The 22964-nt window shown below is 41.1% G+C and overlaps 1 protein-coding gene across 1 annotated transcript in view; it reads right to left on the bottom strand.

Moving 5' to 3' along the window:
- Positions 1–22964, bottom strand: part of LOC135684536 (uncharacterized) — a 60090-nt gene that overhangs the window by 28501 nt on the left and 8625 nt on the right. Inside the window, exons 11-35 of the mRNA XM_065200130.2 lie at positions 22239–22514; positions 21516–21644; positions 21090–21274; positions 20144–20257; positions 18637–19770; positions 18054–18229; positions 17471–17624; positions 16200–16647; positions 15206–15840; positions 14578–14725; positions 14210–14433; positions 12898–13782; positions 11839–12428; positions 11179–11422; positions 9982–10516; positions 8730–9526; positions 8234–8407; positions 7732–7986; positions 6941–7402; positions 4943–6181; positions 3987–4490; positions 3418–3822; positions 2498–3146; positions 1278–1837; positions 80–625 (exon numbers count right to left, since the gene is read on the bottom strand). Of these exons, the coding sequence (XP_065056202.2) occupies positions 80–625; positions 1278–1837; positions 2498–3146; positions 3418–3822; positions 3987–4490; positions 4943–6181; positions 6941–7402; positions 7732–7986; positions 8234–8407; positions 8730–9526; positions 9982–10516; positions 11179–11422; positions 11839–12428; positions 12898–13782; positions 14210–14433; positions 14578–14725; positions 15206–15840; positions 16200–16647; positions 17471–17624; positions 18054–18229; positions 18637–19770; positions 20144–20257; positions 21090–21274; positions 21516–21644; positions 22239–22514 (11468 nt within the window). The remainder of the gene's footprint in view (positions 1–79; positions 626–1277; positions 1838–2497; positions 3147–3417; positions 3823–3986; positions 4491–4942; positions 6182–6940; positions 7403–7731; positions 7987–8233; positions 8408–8729; positions 9527–9981; positions 10517–11178; positions 11423–11838; positions 12429–12897; positions 13783–14209; positions 14434–14577; positions 14726–15205; positions 15841–16199; positions 16648–17470; positions 17625–18053; positions 18230–18636; positions 19771–20143; positions 20258–21089; positions 21275–21515; positions 21645–22238; positions 22515–22964) is intronic.

Here is a 22964-nt window from a genome sequence, read left to right as displayed (position 1 = left end):
CAAAGCGCATTTTTACTTCTTAAAAAACCATTTGAATAATTTAGTCCTTGTTAATACAACTAATTAAAGTAATTCGTACCTGGAATGACATGTTTCGAGATACAGTAGTAGCCAGCTGGGCAAGTTGCGCAAGAACTCGCCATCGGCCAGCCTGTGTAGTTTCCATCAGGGCAGTTTTGTGGTTCGGCGCTACCCAGAGGACAGTGCATAGCAGAGGGGCAGACAACGGCTTTGTCGCTACTGCTGCCGGTTGGACAATAATAACCAGCTGCGCACGGACCGGTTGGCGTCGTTAGCTTAGTTGTAGCGCAGTAATACCCTTTTTGACACTTGGGACAATCGCTCGAAGCAGCAAGGCCGGTTCCATTTGAGGCGGTACCATTCGGACACTCTTGTGGATATTCAGAGCCTTGTACACAAAAATGTCCGGGTGGACAGATGATCTGAGTCCGGGAGGAGGCGCCTATCGGGCAGTAATAGCCTGCATCACAATCACCGGCCGGTTGAACAAGGCCAGTAATGTTACAAAATTTTCCACCTGTGCAATTGTGGCAGTCTTCAACTCTTTTGCCAAGATAGCCTGGTCTGAATGTGCCAACAGGACACTCGATTGGTTCATCAGTTCCTATTGACAAAAGGAAAAAGCTAATGAAAAAGGCATTTGAATTACTGGGTAACAGCGCTCAAACAGATAAAATAAGAATGGCATTAAGAAAACACACTGAAGCTTTTCGTCTGAAACTCTACCGAGAATCAAACGTCAGATTATTGGCCGTGAACTTTAAGTTAGGAATATTACCAAAAGAGTCCATGGGTAAAAAATCATTCTGTCTACAAGATAGTGATTTTTTTCATTTTTATGTACAATGATTCTAAAACTGCTAGATCAAACATCAATCGGGTTCTCAACGTTATCCGAAACCTGTCGCCCTTATAATTTTTGGGACAATCTGGTTTTTAGTTTTGGTTGTTGTTTTAGATCTGCAAGGCCGTCGAGGCTGTGGTCTCAGGGGAAGAGATATGTTTCTAATGTTGGAAGGAACATACTGTTTTACCATATCCCCCAATTAACAAGAAAAGAAAGAGCCATTCTTCAATATTTGGGGCTTTATAAATCACCGAGTGTCATTCTCGGTAAAGTTCTTTGCACATTGCCGAGTGAGCACATATTTTTCTTCTTGTAACATTTTGCTTTCTCCTTGAGCAGTCATTTCCTAAAACTAACCCTAAAGATAAGAAAAAGGTTTTGGAATCAAAACACACATTATACTACGTACCTTGGGGGCAGTAATGACCAGGTGGACAACGGTCCCCATCGGTTCCAGCCCTCGGAGTCGTTGAATTGACTCCCCGGCGACAGTAATATCCACTGCTACACAATCTCCATGGGCTGGCCAGACCTGTGCTGTCACACACAAACTGGCCGATGCAAGGAATACAGTCTGCATCTGATTCGCCTTTCGTTCTATTTAGGAAAGTGCCCAAGCCACATGGGTACTCAGTTGAAAATTTAGTACCAGGCGGACAGTAAAAGCCCATAGGACATTCATATGAACCAAAAAGAGACACTGGACCAAAGGTAGCGTTGCAATAATAACCAGTGGGGCACGTCTTGCAGGTCCACTTGGCCCATTCGTTTTGGTACGTACCAGACGGACATGGTTGCTTATCAGCACTGCCAGCGGGGCAGTGGTATCCAGGGGGACATTGGTATTGGGTGGCATTGTTAGCGTTTGAAATGCAGTAATAGCCTTGGTTGCATTTGTTTGTAGGGACAGGAAGACCCATTCCTCCGCAGAACCAGCCAGGAGTGCATGGTTGACAATCGGAAATATTTCTAATGAGCATAAAGATAAGAAAATGTTACAAGACAACAAGTCAAAATATTCCATAAATAACTACACCATAAGTGCTGGTAGCTGGCCAAAATAGTTGCTTTTCATTCGCTATTTTCTACAAGTCTTCCAAAACGTTTTTGAACATAAACATACTTGGACATTACACATAACTGTTTCTATCTTTTGGTGTTCCCCACATTGTCTCCATTTCGTATTCACATTATTAAAATATTTCCTTCATTTCGTGTTAACATATTTCATATCGGTCGCGTCTGATTTTATGCCATCTAAGACATTTTAAAGTCATGTTTGCCCGAAAAGAAACAAATTAAGGCTTCTTTCAGTTGTGCATTGTGTGCGAGTATTTTTGAACCAGAATGAACTGCCGAGAAAGGGGCAACTATTATGGCTTCTGTTCAAGTCAGTATACATGCAACGTGCAATTCGCTAATGAATTCCCCTTCAGTTTATGGCTTCTTCTTTACAGTTTTTACATGGGTATATTAGTAATTTATAAGCTATGTTTCTCAGAAAGGTCAGGTTTGAAAGATACTTGGCAGGCATTTTACTCTAAAAATTTGTTAAGTTTATTTGAATAGACAAAATAAAAAGCAATTTTTTCAGGTGCAGAGCTGACTAAATGCATAAATCACACTTACACATTGCCTGTTGAATTGAGGAAAGTCCCGAGCGGACAGCTCTTGGGCACTTCAGTTCCTAATGGGCAGTACTTTCCACGGGGGCAAATGTTTCCAGTGGTACCATCAGTGGGTGTGGCAGAGCTGGATCTCAAAGTGCAGTAGTAACCGCCTGCACACTCGTAGGTTGGAGAAGATTGCCCATCGTGAGCACAGTACTTCCCCCCTGGGCATGGCTGTTGACTAGAAGAGCCATTTGGACAGAAATGACCAATGGAACACTTTATCATGGTAGCATTTCTAGCACCGCTCGGACAGTAATATCCCCCATAGCAGTCTGCAGTGACGCTCGCTAAACCATAGCCATCGCAGTATTTTCCGGGATCACAAGGTAAACATGCTGATGAATTTGTCTGAGTTGTGTATGGGTTATATGTGCCAGGCCAGCATTTGTACTGGTAGGGATCTGTTGTGTTCAGCGGGCAGTAATGGCCTTGTGGACATCTATATGGGCTGTACAGTGTGGTGTTTTCGTAGCAGTAGTAACCAGCAGGGCATGCTTTGCAGTAGGTTTTGCCTGTCTCGTCTTGGTAGCTTCCCGGTGGGCAGCCCAAAGGCCTTACAGAGCCGACAGGGCAATATCTGCCAGGAGGACACACGCCGCCAAAGCCTGAAACATAGTGCATTTATCTTGGCGTTTTATCTAGATTCATTCCAAAATTCATTTAACTCAAAAATTTCTAAATTTATACATAATAAAGAAATGGGAGGATTTTATTTAGTAATAGAGGTCGTGAGGTAGCGTGGAAGTAGCCACACCCAGACTACGCTTAGTTTTCATTTTCATTTCTGAGAGCTTCTGTAATTGTCACAATGCTTTTTGATAACTAAAACAACAGATGTAGTTTTCATAGGAAAAAATGATTGCCAACTGTGCCTACCTGTATGGACTCCTCTTGTGCAATTATTGACAGTCACGGATCCGTTTGAGTAAATAGGATCCCTTCGATCAACCCCAGACTCGCAATAATAGCCGCCATCACAATAGTCACTTGCCTCTAGGGCATTCAGAGCCGCACAGAATTTACCTCCAGGACAGTCCAAGCACTGGTTTGATGTTGATAACCCGGTGTTGTTGCTGTAAGTTCCCCTTGGACAGGGTAGCCAGTTCAGTCCGGTCATTTCAGGGCAGTAGTACCCTCTTGGGCACGCAGCAATACCTGGGTAGGGTGTTACACTTGTGTTGATTGGAACACAGTAGAATCCAGCTGGACAAGGGCTGCATACAAAGTTCCTTGTGGTGTTTGTGAAGTAACCCGGCGAGCATTGCTTGGGGGTTTTGCTTCCTGCAAATTGGAGTAAATCGTCATTCTTATACACTTTTCCAAAACAAATGGTAATATAAAATTAGAAAAACACTAACTGCTTAATACGAAAATCTAAATATCAAAATTCTAACAAAGTACAGAGTGATAGAAAATCTACAAAAAAGATTTGATAGAAAACTGACCAGTAGGGCAATGCAGGCCAACAGGGCAATCGACCGGATTATCGACTTTTGATCCAATCGGGCAATAATAACCCTGGCGACATGGACCACTTGGCTCAGTCAAACCATTTTCAGCACAGTAAGATCCAGTTGTACAGTTAACACATTGATCTTCTCTCCACAACTGAGTATTGTTGCTGAATGTACCCCTTGGGCACAGCATAGGTGTTGCACTTCCTTGGGGACAGTATCTTCCAGCAGGGCATACAATTTCCTGGGCACTCTTGGAACCATTCGGGCAGTAGAAACCTTGTTGGCACGGTCCAGAGTCATTGTACTTGCCTGGTATGTCACAATACCTTCCACCAAAGCACAAGGTGCATTGACTTTCCATTGTGAGTCCGGTTGATAACCCAAGGCTACCTATCGGACACTTCTTTGGCTCAGCAGTTCCAACCAGACAAAAGTGACCAAGTGGACATACGTATGCATTTGCCCCTTCCATGGGCGTCGATGTTTTTGCCCCTGTGATATGAAATTAATTTTACCCTGAGTTTGTAATTTTAAAAGACCAGAAATCAAAAGCCGTATCACGGTAAGGCCGATAAAATGGAATCGCTATTAAGATAAGGCCAACCAGAAGAAAAAAGTTTGATCATCATTATACGCTTGTTATTGATCAAAAACTTGATCATCAGTATAGGGATTTTCCGTTTGAATTAGAATAAGGGTCACATTTATAAACTTAGGAAATAATACTAAGGTTTATCAGTAATGATCTTAGCGTGGTTTCTTTACAGTTAACTTATAAACAAACAGCTTAAAGGAATCTGACAACTGCGGATGGTTTTTACTCAGCTTCAAAAAAAATTGTCTCATGTTCTATTAACAGTCGATTCTCTTGTTCCGAGAATTGTCGATTCTCTTTTTCAGATACTATAAAAGACACAAAGATGATTGGAAAAATTAAAATTCACCTGATTTGCAAAAATAGCCAGCATCACAAAGGGTATTTGGGTAGGAAAGTCCTTTTTGTCCGCAGTAATAGCCACCGAGACAGCTTGCACATTCTGATTGATTCGCAATTCCTGTTACATTATTGAAAGTTCCAAGGTCACATGGGTATTCTGTGCTAAACTTCGTTCCAGCTGGGCAGAAATACCCTGAGGGGCAGATGTAATGCGTGTAGTTGACCACCGGCCCAAACGTAGCATTGCAGTAGTATTGTTCCGGACATGTTTTACAACCGGACTGTGCCAATTGGTTTTGATAGGCGCCAGAAGGACATGCTTCAGGATGACCCTTTCCCCCAACACAATAGTGCCCTACAGGGCAAGCAACAGCAGTTTGAGATACTTGACCAGCCGGACAGTAATAGCCAGGACTGCAGTTGCCTGATGGCGTCGGCAAACCACTGCCATTGCAATACTTCCCTGGGGTGCAGATCTTGCAAAACGATACATTTTTGGCAAGTTTGCTGTCCAAGAAGTAACCAGGATTGCAAGGGATAGCAAAAACAGTGCCCTCTGGACAGTAATACCCTCTTGGGCATTCGTCTCCTTCACTTATTCCCACCGGGTTTGGTACTTGTGAGCGAAGATTGCAATAATAACCTGCCGAACAATTTCCGGTCGGACTGGCCAGCTCATTTGAAGCACAGTACTGCCCACGTGGACAAGGTAATGGTTCTGCCGAGCCAGTTGGACAATAGTAGCCAGCCAAGCATCTGCCGCCGTGAGTAAGTGTCTTGTTGGTCGTCGCACTGCCATTGCAGTACCAGCCGGAGCTACAATATCCACTCGGCCAAGACAAACCATAGTTTTCACAGTACTGTCCTTGAGGGCAGGCCCTGCATGAACTTGCATTCTTCTGTCCATTTTGACTATTGTAGGTGCCTGGTGGACAAGGGTACTGGTTTGGCTGTGTTGTGTTAGCTGGACAGTAATAACCACTTGGACAGACGTTGGGTAAAAAGCTGACTGTTGTTTCTGGGCAGTAGTAGCCAGCTGGGCACGTCACGCATATACTTTGACCGGTCTTATTGTTGTAAGATCCAGGCTGACATGGTATCGGACTCGAAGAACCTTCCGGGCAATAATGTCCTGACGGGCAAATATCTCCAATGCCTTTGAACGTCTGACCAAGAAGGGATCCATATGGACAAGTGTCATTCGTAAGATTGTAACTTGAAACGTAGGGCTGCGACAATGATACCCCTGCAAAAAACCATTTTCATGTTAAGTAAAAATGCCTATCCAGACACATGAAAATGTTCCAGGGGGGGTTAAAAGGGAGGAAGGGTTTTTGCAGATTCTAATATTTTAGAAGATTTATGGACATTGCGGAATCATTCTTGAATAGAGCTCATTGTGTCCTTTAAAAAAAGCCATCACCCAACATTATAGGAAGATTAGAACCGTAAATATTGGCAATTTTGGTCTTTCGGGAGTTGCTGAAAGGGGGGGGGGTTGTCCTCAAAATTTAAGTGCCCACAACTCTGAAATGGAATAAGATAATTAAATGAAATTTTCTGGATTTTCTATTTGCATTGATCTAAATTGGACCACTAAGTTTCATTGATATCTGAGAGCATGAGGTAAAAAGTGATATCAATTTGCGTTGATTTGATGCGGAATGACCCAATAAGGACTTCTTCTACGTCTAATAATATTTAGATAATGTTAAAAACACATCTTTGAGAAAATAATCTAGGGATACGGTGGGAAGAAACTGGGTCCAAAGGCTTAATTCTATTATTCTCATCTCACATGTATTCAAGCTGGGTGAGGCAATTGTGTATGAACTAGGAATAATCTTACATGCTTCAATTGTGAAATTGTTCATCTTAGGAGAATATTGCTAAAACTAGCAAAAATACTGCAGATGTGCATTATACAAATACGATGTCTTTAAAGGCTCGAGTCTTTAAAGGCAAATTATAAATCAAATAGTTCTTCATGAAGTCGATGACATACCTATTTTACAGTAGTATCCGGCTGAGCATAGACCATTCGGTTGAACAAGTATAATGCCATCACAATACTGTCCAGGGTCGCAGCTCTTGCACTGACTGACATCATGAAGTCTCGTTTCATTACTGTATGTGCCAGGTGGACATTTTTTCCAGTCAGATCCTGTACCAGCCGGACAGTAATAGCCACGCGGACAATCGTGATAACCCACAGCTGTGACATTGCCACCAGTGAAATTCAGAGGGAGGCAGTAGAAGCTGTTTGGGCAGATGAGACACGAAGAGGCACCGGTGAAGTTTGTATAATATCCATTTTGACAAGGTTGAGGTATAGCACTTCCAGTTGGACAATGGAAACCTTTGGGACAAGTGATTGGTGCGGGTACTTTTGAACCAGCAGGACAGTAAGAGCCATTTTGACACGGATTGGTAACTTGACCAAGTCCTGATGTTTCACAGTAAAATCCTTGGAAAATAAAAAGGAATAATACAAATCATGGACTTGCAAGCAATGAAGATTAATATACAGTAAGTTATGAAAAATACGGTAACGAAAGAGGTAGACAAAGATTGTTCAAAAGGATTGTTTCGCAACTACATTATTAAATTTTGGCTTTTTATAACATCAAATTGTTAAATAAAACAAAAATGCATAATTAAACAAGCACCTAAGACCGTTTTAATACCAATGATTTTTTGCATTCGACCTTAGCTTGACCTTAATTGAATGGTGGAATATTCCTTATTTAACTAATTGTATTGTAATAGAAAAAGGGTCTCAAAAATGGAATTTACCTGGGGTACACGTCTGGCACTGAGATTTAAGCCATCTTGTGGAATTGGGCTGAAATGTGCCTGGTTCACATAGGGTTTCTTCGCGAGACCCAGCAGGGCAAAAGGTTCCAGGGCCACAAGGTATTTGACGGGAACTTGATGATCCTTCTGGGCAGTAATGGCCAATTTCACACGGTCCACTCGTCCTGTTTAAACCGGCTGACCCACAGTATTCTCCAGCAGTGCAGTTAACGCATTCCGAAACTAACATTAGGCCTAGAAAGACAAAGAAAAGAAAACCATAGATGCAAATAAACGACAATGTGTGTTGTCAGTCTTCGCCAGCAGAAATACGTAAAGACAGTAAGACACTGGAGACCCGTTAGTCACCATTAATGATAAATAAATCAGAAAGTGCATACAAATATTATACCAATTCATTTGCATTTACAGATGAAAACAATAGGTTCAATTTGCAAACGATCTGATTATATTATTATTAACCAAGAATAAAAATACCAACCTGTTTGATTGCTAAATGTTCCAGCCGGACAATTCTCAGGTTCGCCGGTACCTTCCGGGCAGTAATGACCTTGCGGACAAATATTTGCATCAGTGCCTTGGTTGGGAGTTCCCGATGTGGCATTTCTTCGACAGAAGTACCGTGCAGCACAGGTCTTATTAGCGCTTGGTAATCCTGAAAAAACGACAGAAATACTCATTAGTAGAAATTCGCAAACCATCAAGAGTGCATCATGTACATCGCTGTATCCATCCAGTAAAGGGAAGCAACACAAACAATATTTCCTAATACAAAAGTAACATGTGAAAATCTAGAGGCAGGTGTTCCGGAAGGGATAATCAGGCAAAATAGATATAAATATTTTCCTGTTACTATTAAACGAAAGGAAATCTTGACAGATAAACTAAAACACTATTGCTTTTATAACCCCATGTCCAAAAAAGCTGTTTAAAGCAATACAAAGTAGTAAAAATAATTGACAGAAAATATTTTTCACCTGTTGACGGACAATATTTGCCTGGTTGGCAGCTGATGCAGTCACTAATGCTAATTCTTTTGGTTTGATCGTTGTATGTTCCTTTCAAACATGGAAATTCTGTGGCTGTTTTGGTTCCATTGGGGCAGTAGTGTCCTTGAGGACAAGGATAGCTGTGGTAGTCCGTCATGTTCTCATATGGACAATAATAACCTTCCATACAAGGGTAACAAACCGATAAACCTTCGATTGGAGAATATGTCCCTGGTGCACAACCCTTTGGTAAAGTGGTTCCAACAGGGCAAAAATGACCAACCGGACACTTGCCACCTTTTCCTGTTTCTCTTCCATCGTAATAAAATGGACATGTTTCGTTGTAAGTAGCATTGCAAGCAGTAATGTTAACACCAATGGGATTCGCTCTGTCTATTCCATACAAACACCAATGCCCTGCGTTACACGGCCCAGTGTAATTAGTAGCATGTTCTAGTGAGCAATACTTTCCCGCGGGGCAGGGTTGGCAGTCTTGTAACTTGCTATACTGTTTCTGGACCCCAATAGTTCCACGAGGGCAAGCACGCAAATCATGTCCGGTGCCTGCGGGACAGTAAAAACCTTTCGTACACGGCAGTGGCACGCCAGAAACCAAACAGTAGAATCCAGCAGGACATGGTTGACATTGGTGTGCCCCTGTGTAATTGGCCATCATGTTACTTGGGCAGGGTTTTGCAGCAGCGGTACCGCCAGGACAGTAGTGTCCAACAGGGCAAATATTCGCAGGGGGCTCTCGCATGGAGCTACCCACTGGACAGTAGTATCTAAGGAAGTAAAAGTTTCATGCCAATTCGTCTAACAAAGATAAAAGTGAATAGCCAGATGCAAAAATTAACAAAATCTACAAATTAAGACAGATAATTGCAAGACCATGCTAGGATTACCGTGCCTAGTTCACTTAAATTTGCAACTGTAAAAGTGATTGCTTTTAGCTTTTAATTAGTAATAGAATATGAAACTGATACTTTTTGGGATGTTATCAGCTACTGGAAATCTGAGCCAACTGCAAATAAGCAAGCTTACTAACACTTTCCCAATATAAATCTGGCTTATGGCTAACAAATTGTAGCTAATTTATAGCTAATTAAAACTCTAGGCACGTAATCGGAAATAACTCAATGGCATTTTCAACTAACAGCTCTACGGTTCCAAAGAGCCTGTCGAAACTAAGCAAAAAGCGGTGCGATCCAGCAAGTCTGAAAATAGGATGTAAACTTACCCTGGAGCACAATCCCCTGTGGGGGTACTAAGACCGGGTGTGGCACAGTATTTTCCACCAGGGCAGGACCAGCAATCAGTGAGATTCTTTCCATTGGTTGTATTTCTGTAAGTCCCATTCGGACAGTTTACAGGCAAAATGGTTCCAACATCACAATATTGACCCTCCGGGCAAGACATCCATTCACCTCTAGCAGCTCCAGTAGGACAGTAATATCCGGCCCAGCATGGACCACTTGGCTTTGTCAGGTTCATTTCCCCACAAAATTGTCCTGCGGTGCAATTGTAGCACTGGCTCTCGGACTGTAGTTTCAACTTGTCACTGTAAGTGCCACGTGGGCACGGGATTGGCTCGTCTGTCCCTAGTGGGCAGTAGAATCCTTTGGGACATGGTCCTCCATTTGTAAAATTGAAAGAGCCAGCAGGACACTCGCATGTTGGACATGTGCAATTTGTCATATTCCTGAAGTGGTCAACTCCAACGGGTGTTATCATCTCTGGGGTTGATACAAAAGCCCCGCTTCGACAGTAGTAGCCTTGGTTGATGAGAAATAAGTTAGAGAATTTAGTAAAAAATAATCTTGGGTAAAAACTCGAAGAGCAGTGTAATCATTATTTAAGTGTTATCATTTCATAGTGTATAGTATATATAGCGTAATCATTATATATTATTAAAAACTGTTGCCTATGAGAATAACCATGCACATCAAAAAGGGTAAGCAAAAATAATATAAATTCAAAACATAGATTCGATTCGATAGATTCAAGCGTCAGTTTTCAAAATTTGAGGGCTCTAAAATAACAAGTCGTCTAAAGCTGTCCTACAAGTATCCATAATACAAAACACTATTGGAAACAAGTTGAGATATGACAGATTAATGCTTTAATAACAATAATAGAGAAGAGTCTCTGTCTCTTCCGAATCTACCACAAAAAGTACTTTCGAGAACTACTTAAGGTACCAAAAGGGGCCTTGTGAAATAACAACCCGTTTCTAAGCTTTCTAGTTATGGCCAATTGGGTCCAAGCAATCAAAGGACTATTTCTGTTTGGTATGAGTCGGAGATAATTGAAGGTTTTTGGTTGGAAGACTGCCGTGAATATGGTTTCTCCATATAACAATGGTAGCAATTATGAATGGAATTGGAATAAAATCACATGCTCGAATTTCCAGCTTTGCATTCTATGGCAAACGTACCTGGACTGCACAGCTTAGTGTACCATGTTTGTCCCTCATAATCACAATAATACTTCCCAGGGCAAGGTGTACACTGAGTGGCAAGGGATATTCCAGTCACGTTGTTAAATGTTCCTCGCGGGCATTTGAACTCGTTTGCAAACTTGGTACCCGCAGGACAAAAGTGACCACTCGGGCAGACAGAGGCGTTGTATGAGACCAGTGGAGAGACAGATGCATCGCAGTAATAGCCAGGAGGGCACGTCTACAAAAAACATATACCATGCAACAATCAACTAGATTTGAATAAATTGAAAGAATCTATCGAGCATTGGAAAGCTGAAAGCATGGATTTATTGCTTCTATATATAAAATTCGATTTTCCGGTCTATTTATCAGATACCTCATGGTCTCTAACACCCTAATTTAACAAGTGCACTAGCTTTTAAAAAACTAAACTCGCCGCGGAATGTTTTGAGACATGTACTTAAAAGTCGGGTTCCTTAAAGTGTTACTTAAAATATCTTAAGGAAAACCCCAACATCTCCCTTAAAAATGGCATATCCCCTTTACTAGGGAACATCCCAAGCTTCTCCACAAAATAGCATAAGTAAGAAACTATACAAGAATAAGTAGTAATCAAATGCATGTTAAAATCCGAAAACGAGGATCAAACCCTACCTTGCAAGTTGATTTCTGGACCTCATTCTGGTACGTCCCAGACGGACATGGTTGTGGGCTTGTAGCCCCTGATTCACAATAGTATGCTTTCCAACAGTCAAATGATGGTGGATCTGGACGGCTCTGTCCGTACGGACAATAAAATCCAGCGCTACATTTAGCTGTGGGTACAGTATTGCCCCAGCCCATGCAGTAAGATCCTTCTGTGCAACTCAGGCAGTTAGTTAGATTAGTGTTTCCGGTTATATTCGAGAATGTTCCTGGAGGACATAAGGTGTAATTGTGACTTCCAGCCGGGCAGTAGGTACCAGCCGGGCATATGTTACCGGTGACACCATCTGTGGGATTCGGCGATGACGCACCAGCAAGACAATAATAGCCCTCGGAACAATTTGCAAGTGGTAAAGCGAGACCTTGGTTTGGACAGTACTGTCCTGGTTTGCAAATCAAAGGTTGTGGACTGCCCTGGGGACAATAAGATCCAAGTGGACAATGGCCACCACCTTGGCTGAGGGATCCTGGTCGGGCAGCGATTGATGCATTTGAACAAAAGTAGCCAGGGTCACACATTCCAGTGACTGCACTTAAACCTAAAATAAAAATGATACCGTAATGAAACAATTTGACTTGTTTTGAAAACTATCCTTTATTCTAGCAAGAATCTTTCGGTGTAGTTACCTTAACAATAGTGGAAAAGACCTTATGTAAAACAAAAGCACTATATTCATATTTAAGGGGTGTCTTGACTGGAGAGTGTAACTGAAATTTTGGGAAAATTGATGTGTTATTGAATTGTATTCCTGGTTTTCTAAATGAATGAAATTGATGTTGAAATTGAACACTCAAAGCCTTCATGTAAACGTTGCTTAAATAATGGATTGAAACGCAACATGATTATAAAAATATGAAAAAATATTTTGGTCGATAATTAACAGCTTAAAATCCTCAGCACACGCGCCTTTTTATAATACGATAAATTTTCACTTGTGCATTCAAGATTTGTCGTAAAACTAGACACTAAGAAACATCCCGATTGTATTATTCAACTTGGGTCCATACCTTGCAGTTCACAGTAATATCCTGGAGTACATTCTTGGCAGTGACTTCTATGCCATCTTCGAGTAAGGTTGTTGAAGTAGCCGGCTGGACACGGGTTCGTATCAACAACAGTGGCACCTTGCTCACACCAGTAGCCGGATGGACAATCAATAGGATATGTAGAATTAGCAGGACAGTAAAATCCCTTTGGACAGGTAGAGCAACTTGCCTGGCCTGAAATGTTATTGTAAGTACCAGCTGCACATGGTATTGGCCAGCTGGATCCTGGCGGACAGTGTGTTCCCGGCGGACAAATTCCACCATATGTTATGTTGGTAGGAGCCTTGTCTGGGGAGCCTTTGTTACAATAGTAGCCTGCAGAACAAGGACCGGACACGACTGTTTGGTTGCCAGCAGCACAGTAGGACCCGGCTAAGCATAGATCGCAATCAGCTTCTTTAGTTAGCTTGAACTTTCCACCAGGTGCATAGGTGCCTGGCGGACATGGCGTTGGGCTCACGGAGCCTTGGACGCAGTAGTAGCCACCAGACGGACAAGCACCAAATCGTTTAGGATTCTGAGTATCTTCAGCTGGACGAATGCTAATTGCACTTTCCCTGCAAAAGTATCCGGCATCGCATGGTCCAGTAACACTATTTTTGGTAATACCGTCACAGTATTTACCCCCGGAGCATTTACTGCACTGCGACTCTAGGGACAAGCCTGGTGTTGCACCAAATGTTCCTACAGGACATGGCTGCTTCAACCCCAGAGACTTTGCATCATTGCCTATGTGACAAAAATACCCTTGCGTGCAAGGCATTGGGGTAACCGACCCGGGTGCACACTCAAAGCCAGCAGGACAGATGTCACAAGTCGACTTTCCAGTTTCATTTGTGTAATAACCTATGACGAAACAAAGCAGCTGTGAAGACCTAGCAGAGAATACTTTTAGTATTTTTTATACATTCCGCTAAAACGTTACAATACATACTACAGACTACAATACTAACAAAAACTACTATAAAACATTACAGAGAACGATACCCCCGGAGCAAAAGGCTGTGACTACTCCGGAGCTATTATATTTAGTTAAACTACAATTGACTATCTCAAAACAGTTTTTATCATTGTTTGAATCGTTGCTTTAGGCATGAACGTGTCCATTAAAAGCACATTTTAAAAGTAATTAGAAAGACACCTGAGATTTATGAGAGCTTGCAGGCTTACGAGCAAGGTATAGAAAAAGAGAGCTTTTTACGCTTTTCAAGAAGCAAAGAAGAGATTGTTTTTTGAAACAAAGAGATAAGCATTCGTATATAAAAATGCATACCAATGTCGCAGGGAATCGGATTAGTAGTCCTCTGTGGACAGCGATGGCCCTTGTAACATGGTCCACCAACTGTTGCATTATTCGGATTTGGCATTCGGTTACCTCTCTTGCAATAATACCCTGCAGAACAGTCGGCGGTAGGTGCAGTGTTATTGGTGCCAGAGCAATACTTCCCTTCGTCACAAAGATGACAGTCAGCTTCGGCTTTACCCCCAGATGTCCCCCTGAAACAAAATTAAAAATCGTCAAAAAAGTCGTGATGTGACAACAAATAGCAAGAAACTCGGCTGGTTGTAAAAGTAGGGCGGCCAAATGGGATCACCTCAGATACAAAAGAAACACTTTCAGATTTGCTGCATCATACTTACAGATAGGTACCCTCTGGACATGGTCTTTCGTACGTAGTTCCAGCAGGACAATAATAGCCTGGTAAACAAAGTCTCCCCCAGGAAACACCGTCTGTTGGGGTGGCATACGTTGCAGAGCCAAAGCAGATGTGACCAGCGTCACAATTACCTACGAGAGATTGGAAGATTACAACCATTTTAAAGTAGACGCGCTACTGGTCGAAACATAGTCGAAGCTACCTCTGAATGCATGGACTGAATGCTACCTCTTGTCATTGCAAAGTGAAAATCAAGCATAGAAAACCCGACCTGGCTTTGTGCGAGCGTTGATGAAATAAAGTAAATGTCAGGTATAGAACAAGGAAGATTTAGTCCTTGGCCTACAAAATTCACAGTCAATTTTTCTTGGTAGTGAAAAATTTATAAATTGCTTTGAAGCAATCAAACAATTTAAGACATATCGAGCCAAAACGTCATAATCGAAAGTGTTAATCTAGAAATAGTTCGGAGTAAGAGTCATAAAAATGAAAGAAACCATCACTACCTATCATCGGCCGCCTACCTGATAGATATCAGACTTGTTTTCACGTAAAGGAATATGAGAAACTCTGAATGCTCGGTTACAAAATGAAGGAATGAATCAAAGTACCTGTTGGGTATGTTTGAGCTGAGGGACTACAGAACTTTCCTTTTGGACATGGAAGACAAGCAGATGACAAATTCTGCACAGTGAAGTTATTGTATGTTCCGACCGGGCAAGCTATCTCCACTTCACTTCCTTCAGGACAATAATATCCAGCACGACAGGTCTTAGTTGTGGTTAACTGTGTTGTGTCACAATAATGTCCAGGTCTACATGGGAGACAGCTCCCACCACGCTTAAATGGCTGATATGTTCCGACCTGGCAAGGACGTTGCGATGATGATCCAACCGGTGCATAAAATCCAGCGTCGGCTTCAGTTTGGTTCGGTCGGTCTGATCCTGAACTGCAATAAAAACCTGCCCAGCAAGGACCTTCCGGACTAGGGCCACTAGCTTTCATACAGTAGTAGCCCGGATCACATGTGCGACAGTCCTTATCGTTGGTGGCACCAGACGTATTGCTGTATGTTCCAGGGGGACATGGTTTCGATACCCAGCTTCCCGTTGTACAATATCCTCCAGCTGGGCAAATGTTTCCGGTTGTCCCGTCGGTAGGGGTGCTCGTGTAGGCACCTCCGGTACAAACGTAGCCCGGGTCACATTGAGCTCTTGGGTTGGGAAGCCCTTGAGCATCACAGTACCTACAGAGCGAAATTTATTTCATTCAGTGAAACTTTCGATGCTTTTTGTGTTATGTTAAGATGGATATGGGAATGCGTTCAGAAAAATTTCAAGTCTTTGAAAATCAAATGTTTTAAACAGTAGGCCTCTCAGATCCAGTTGCCATTCAAAGGCTGGGGTAAAGAGTGGATAAACTTGAATTTATATATACGCATTTGATACTCCAATTTTCCCATAGAGACGATTTACAAACAGTGGGAGCGCAAGCCTCTTGTAGAACATCTGTGATTTTTGATACGGATGAATAAAAAGTGACAAATGAAGCAATTTTGAAGCCCCTCTGGCTTTAAAATTTGAAAAAAATGAAGCAGTAACTCACCATCCCTTATCACATTGTGTACAATTCTCTCTGTAATGCAATCCAGTTTCGTGGCCATATGTTCCGATCGGACAAGGCTGTGGATCCGAAATATTTGCTGGGCAGTAGTAGCCTCGTGGACAAACAGTGGGCGTGGCAGTTCCCTCTCTGCAGTAATTTCCAATGGTGCATGTTTTACAGGAGCCCACATTTTGCGTACCATAGACATCAGTGTATGTTGTTTTTGGGCAGGGCATTTGCTGAGGCCCGTATGAGCCGATAATTAATGCAGAGACACCATCCGTTATGTTGGTGGGACAATAATAGCCTTTGTCACACTGTAGGGTTGGAGTGACGGTCTTTTCCAAGCAGTAGTAGCCAGCCGTGCATGGCTTACAGGCAGCTATACTTGGCCCATTTTCATCCGAATTGTATGTACCCACTGGGCAAGGTATTTCAACAGGGGTTGCTAAAAAGGAAACAAAGCTCTCAGGTTGGTATCACGTCCTCTGGACAATGCTCCAAAAGCAATGGAAAACTGCATCGTGTTTGATAAAGAAGGATTTGTAGTAAATATAATACTTACTAGATTTGTTACTCACTCGGTTTGTAGTAAATATAATAGCATACAGGTTTTCGTATAGGTTTAAACAAACAATTCCAACCCAGTGATGATTTCTAGGGAGAGTGCAGGGGGGCAGAGAATCTTTCTGCATTTTGGGGGGCTCTGCCCTCCTCCAACAATTCTGCATTGAACTCCCTTTTCCTTAAAAGGTCTATAAATGCTTAATTTGCAAAGATCTTGACGTAGAGTAGACCCTCGTAATTAATTTTCTGGCCCTAGCCCCCTTCCACGTAGTTAAACCCCGATAAATCGTATCTCCTAAATAATGCTGTTTTACTTTGACAACAAAAAACGAAAAAGTCGTAGTAGCATGCTCAAGCATTGCATTAATTAATACAATTGCATTTATGAAAACAATGGCATGGTCATGAATTCGCCCTGGAGCCCCCTTGTTAAATTTTTTAGAAAAAGCCCCTGCCCAACAGCATAGTGAATAATTAAAGCAAAAGAAAATCACTACGTTTTATTTAAATAAAATTAAGTGTATGAGATAAGACATTTAGGGTATCAATTAAAGTTCCAGAAATCAATAACCCTTGCACAAGGATGCAGTTAGATGGGTAACAAATACTCGGTTAATACGGTCTTAATTTTTCGTCTGGAAACGTATGAATGGTACTAAGCAATCAATGCAGTTTACAACCCTCCGGTTTCACATGATGCTCACCTGCCGGACAATAATGAGCAGTGCTGCAATTGGTCGCTTCGCCTAGATCTTTCAATCCTCCTCCACAATACTTCCCTGCAGTGCATTTCTTGTTCGCATACATATCAAAGTCTGCAGTTGTTTCATTGTCACAATAATATCCGGGCGGGCAACGCTAGAGGAATGAAATCTAAAATTAGAATTCTTGGACTCATTTAAATATGAACACGTAGGGAATACATATTATCCTTCGCAAAACCAATTACTTCCACTTTCTTTAAACTGTTTTCAAAATCCTTTATTCCTGAAATCTTCTGACCCAAACTTATAATAACGTATATTTATACTCAAGATTTAATCATAGATTTGAATCCTACAGCTAGTCTAAAAATCTACTCGATTATAGGAAGATTTTTTAATGAGAGTGTTTGTAACATGAAATCTACACAACACCCCTCTTTTGAAATAAACAACCAGGTAAAATCCCTTTCATAGTTTTGAAAGGCTGTACTAGGGAAAAGAAGATATACTTTGTCCGAAGAGACATACTTCTCATCCAGCAGAAAAAGGTATTTAGCCACTAAATAATGCTCAGAAAAGATACCTGACAAACTGACTGGCCAGCCTTCGTGTAGAATCCTTTGCCGCATTTGAAAGGGGTTACTGTAGCATTGAGACAATAAAACCCAGCTGTGCATGACAAACAATCTGCCTGGTACCCTGCAGCTGTGCCAACACTTGAGCCAGACGTGCTGTTGTACCCATATGGCATGTATGTGCCTGAACAGGTAATCATTAGTTTTGGTAAATCAGTTAAATGATAATTATAAACAACTTTTTTGCTTTGTTTGTAGAATATAAATTTGAAGATGCTCTTCACGCCAATTTGAAAAATTCGTAAAATTCTTTTGTAAAACAACCATTTTAAGGAATTGATCTACAAAATCAAACATGTAAACAAACAAAGAAAGAGCTTATAAAACTACACGAAACTTAATAAATTGAGAAAAAATTTAATCATTTGTGAAAAATTTAATTTTTACGAAAAAAATTTCTTTTTAGTTTTGCAAACAATATATACTTAACATAACAAGCTGAAATATACTACAGTGACAAAAATGAAATTATCAGCATGGCAAGGTGGAAACACAGCTAAAAAGTCATTATTAATTCTGAATACATCATACCTATGGGGCACTCGTATGGTGTGACGGTTCCTTTTTCACAGAAATGTCCTTGAGTACATGTCTTGCATTGTGACTGGTTGAAAAGACCCCAGTCAGGATTATATGTCCTGTTCGGGCATGGAAACTCAGTTGCTAACCGGGTCTTTGTTGGGCAGTAGAATCCTGGTGGACATAAATCTCTAGGCGCTGCTTCACCCCCGGGGCAATAGTACGTCTGATAGCAGTCTGTACATTGGCTCTCCATGTAGAGACTTGAGCTATTAGTGAATGTGCCAGGAGGACATGGAAATTTAGTTGGTGATGGTGTACTTTCCGGACAAAAATGACCTTGCTGACATGGCTGCCACGGGCTTGTGGGAAACCCGGTTGCCCAGCCACACGAAAATCCAGGTGGGCATGGTGTACATTCCTCCGGTCTTGTTAAGCTTGTACTATTGGTATATGATCCAGGAGGGCAGGGAAATTGAGTATTTGTTATTGTACCATTAGGACAGTAATAGCCTTCCATGCAAGGATCAGTGGAAGCATTTTGACCAGCTCGTGGGCAAGAGAAACCGGCCGAGCAAGGTCTGCAATTGAGGATATGTCCGCCTTTAGTATATGGATTATAGGAACCAGGTGGACAGGGTAACGGAGCTACAGATGCTTGTCCATTTGTACCATCCGGACAGTAGTGGCCGACAGGGCAATCAATACATTGTGAAGCATTCACGAGTCCACTTAGACTGGAATAGGTACCCAGCGGACAGGCAAATCTAGTACCTGCGCCAGTTCCAACCGGACAAAAGTAGCCGGGCGGGCAGAGGTTAGTAAGACCAGCAGTGCCTTGGGGGCAGTAGTAGCCGGGTGCACACACTACACATGCGTCAGACTCAGATGTTTCCGTTGTGTTCGGGCCGTATTTTCCTGCGGGACAGGGAAATTCGCGAGCAAATTTTGTTGCCTCGGGACAATAATGACCTGCCGGGCATATAGATGTATTGTAGTTGATTACACCAGGGCCAGTGCAATAGTAACCGGGTGGGCATTTGACGCAATCTGACGGTGCTTTTGATCCTGTGAATAAGTTGTATGTTCCGGCCGGGCAAGGATAAAACAGTTTACCATCACACCATCCACCAGCTTTGCATTGCCCTGAAAAATAAGAATGACGTAAGACTTAGTACTAAGAGTGCTTTTATACGTCAAAGTGGAAGAAGCTGCCCAGTCTTAACATTCAAGTTTTAAAGTCACGACGGAAGATGGTGCTTTTGATATGGATGGCAGTTCTTTATATTAAAAACTTATGTCTGATATATTGATGACAATATTATACGGTTGTGCTAAAAACGTAAAACGCAGAGAATGATTTAATACAGTAGCGATGATAACGGACGTGTCGTTATGGCGACCAATGATCACAATGAAAACGACAGTGATTTAGATCAATCATATTGATGGCAAGGCAATGGCAATGCTGATGATTCAGATTACGTGATTGGTGAGCATGGCAATGGCTAGCACAAACCTGATGAAGGCGTCGAAGAGTTTGATCCGGCAGCGCAAGTGTACCCGGTGTCACAAAGTTTGCAAGCAGCCCAACCAGGTTGCGAGTAGTATCCAGCCATACATTCCACAGGATCTGAAACAAGTAAACATGTCTATTTACTACAAAATTAATTTTCAGCAAACAACTGCAAGTAACAAGATACTCATTTCTAAAAATTCAAGAGCGATAGGAAAAAAGGGATGTACTAGTTTTCCATACAAACTTTACAGGCAGAAATATCATACTTTTTAATGGATACATGAATTATCAAAACATATGAATGTTTTTGCAAAAATATTATCTTAACTCTTTATCCTCCTTTTATAACCAATTCCTACTACCATCCGTAAACTTTAGGTAACGTAAATTATGAAGTCAACTATAAAGCCCTTTTCTCAGTAAACATTTCCTTTCCTGCTAAGTAAAAATCCATATCAATACAATGCCTAAAATAGCTGTTCACATTTTAGGCCCATATAGACAAATTTATTTTTAGCGTCAAGAATTCCCCTTATTAATTATTCACTTTGTAACAAATCTCTTTTCCAAATGGCTGATGTTGATCAGAAAAAACAAATATATTGACCGACGATCTCGAAGAAAATTGATCACAATTTTTGACAAAAGCATGTTTTCTTCCACTTCACATTAAATCTTTTCAGGATGAAATGCTTTTAATGCACGTCCATCAAATATCTCTCTCCACCAAAGACGTGCTCTTTCCCGGTCATTCACAAAACTTCAGTTCTAAAAAGATGAACCTTCCAAAGGAAGTTGCAGACGTCATTCGACTGAAAGCAACTGTGTTCGTTTTCTATCAACTAAATATCTTACAAACAAGCACTAAGATCGCTTAGAAAAATTATAATTTTTCAAACTGTTACTGCCTTCTACTACCAGAATAACAACGTTGGAGCCAACATACCTGCGGGGTTGCTACACTGAAAACCTGCCTTGCATGTCTGACAGGTCACGGAGTTTATGACTGAAAATTGACCAGGATGGCATTGAATTGGTCCACTTGTTGTCAATGGGCACCTAAATCCAGGCTGACACTCTGTGCATTTTATCTGACTGCCGAGAGAATATGTGCCATTCTTGCATGCAGTCCTAAGAATAGATAATGGGAGTAACGTAGAACAACTTTACTGGTGAGTGGAAGTGAAACGTTGAGGTTTAAGTTATATTAAAATAAAAAGTTGAGTAAATATGTGAAAGCGTTATGTTAAGATTTAACATTTCGGGTTCATTGCCCATAAAATTCTTGTTGAAAAATAAAGAGAATAAAATTGATCACATGACAAATGTTTGGAATATAATGCTTAGACATGACATAAGAATAGGTACTTACATTGTATCTGTATTCTTGTCAGGACATTCATATCCAGGGGGACAAGGAGTACATTTTGTTGAATTTGCCAACGAGAAAGTCCCCTCTGAACAGGCAAACTCCTCAAGCGCATCAGTTTTTGGGCAATAACTGAAAAACGAAAATTAATTATCATCCAATACTGCCAATTTTGATACTACGCTGAAACATTACACCTCTACCTTAAATCATTAAATGAATCTATCAGGCCAATAGGAGCTGTTTTCGCACATAGATTAAGCCTATAAGAATCTAGACGATTTCACAAGGAGAAATTAAAACCATTCACAGTAAAATAGGAAAGTAGCCTACTTAACAAGCCCGCAGACCATAGCATATCAACTACATACAACCCAGCTAGCTACATTAACAGTATATCATATTCAAACCTAAAATAAAATGCTACCTCGAAACGGGGTAAAAAACGATGCCTACACTTTTAGGGTACTACCATTCCTAAAAATAATCCATATTCTATATAATCCATAATATGGATGACTTATCGATGAACTTGATGAAATGAAAAAAACTTTAAAGAGCACCTTTAATTTCAAAAATTAAAAAAGTAAATTTATTAGGATTAAACAGAAGCTAACAGACGGCCTGTGGCGAAAGTCCTCTTTTCTTAATCGATTCAATAATGTTTATCTTAAAAAATATCTTCAATCAAACTTTAGCCATTCTCGTAACATATAAAATACTCACAATCCAGCCCTGCACGCTGTACATTGTGTTCGACCTTGTGTTGCATAGAACCCGGGGTCACATTTTATCATTTCATCTGTGGTTGTATTCGGACAGGCGTTGCCTTTCGAACAAATCGTGCACTGGGCTTGACCCCCGGTGCTGAATTCTCCTGGCGGACAGTTCACTGGAGTTGCAGTGGCAGATGTACACTCTTTTCCTGCGGGGCAGCTCGTACAGCTACTGGCTGATGCGGAGGAGTATGTACCCGGAGGACAGTCAATCTCGATATCAATACTGATGAATAAAGAGACGGAAAGGAAATTATAATGCGAAAAATGGGATAAGGAACCTAACAAAAATAGATAAATGAACATATTGAGATGGGAAATAAATACTTCACAAATAATCATGAAAAAAAGAAAGCAGAATTTTGTGCTTATACGTCAAGTTGAAAATATATTTCTTTTTTAACTGATTGATCGTGAAAGTACTCATTCTCCAAAAATCAATGAAAAATTCGTTAAATTGAGAAATTCAATTCAAACACACCGTACAAACTGTAAATTGGAAGTTAAATGTTTTGCTAATTCCTCGACGTTGCTAACTTTTAATTAATGTAATCTATTTTTGATGCATGCAAGAATTGATAAAAAAAGAAAGAAGAAATTAAAATAGGAAAAACTAAACAAATTTCCTGTTCCTGGGAAGATATGAAAGATACTTATAGAAGCCAGCTTTTAGGTG

This window comes from Rhopilema esculentum, chromosome 21 (genome assembly GCF_057945365.1).
Source record: "Rhopilema esculentum isolate cy_ngs chromosome 21, ASM5794536v1, whole genome shotgun sequence".
NCBI classification, from domain to species: Eukaryota; Metazoa; Cnidaria; class Scyphozoa; order Rhizostomeae; family Rhizostomatidae; genus Rhopilema; species Rhopilema esculentum.
The sequence above is the reverse complement of the archived record's forward strand: the minus strand, read 5'-3'. Positions and strand labels throughout refer to the sequence as shown.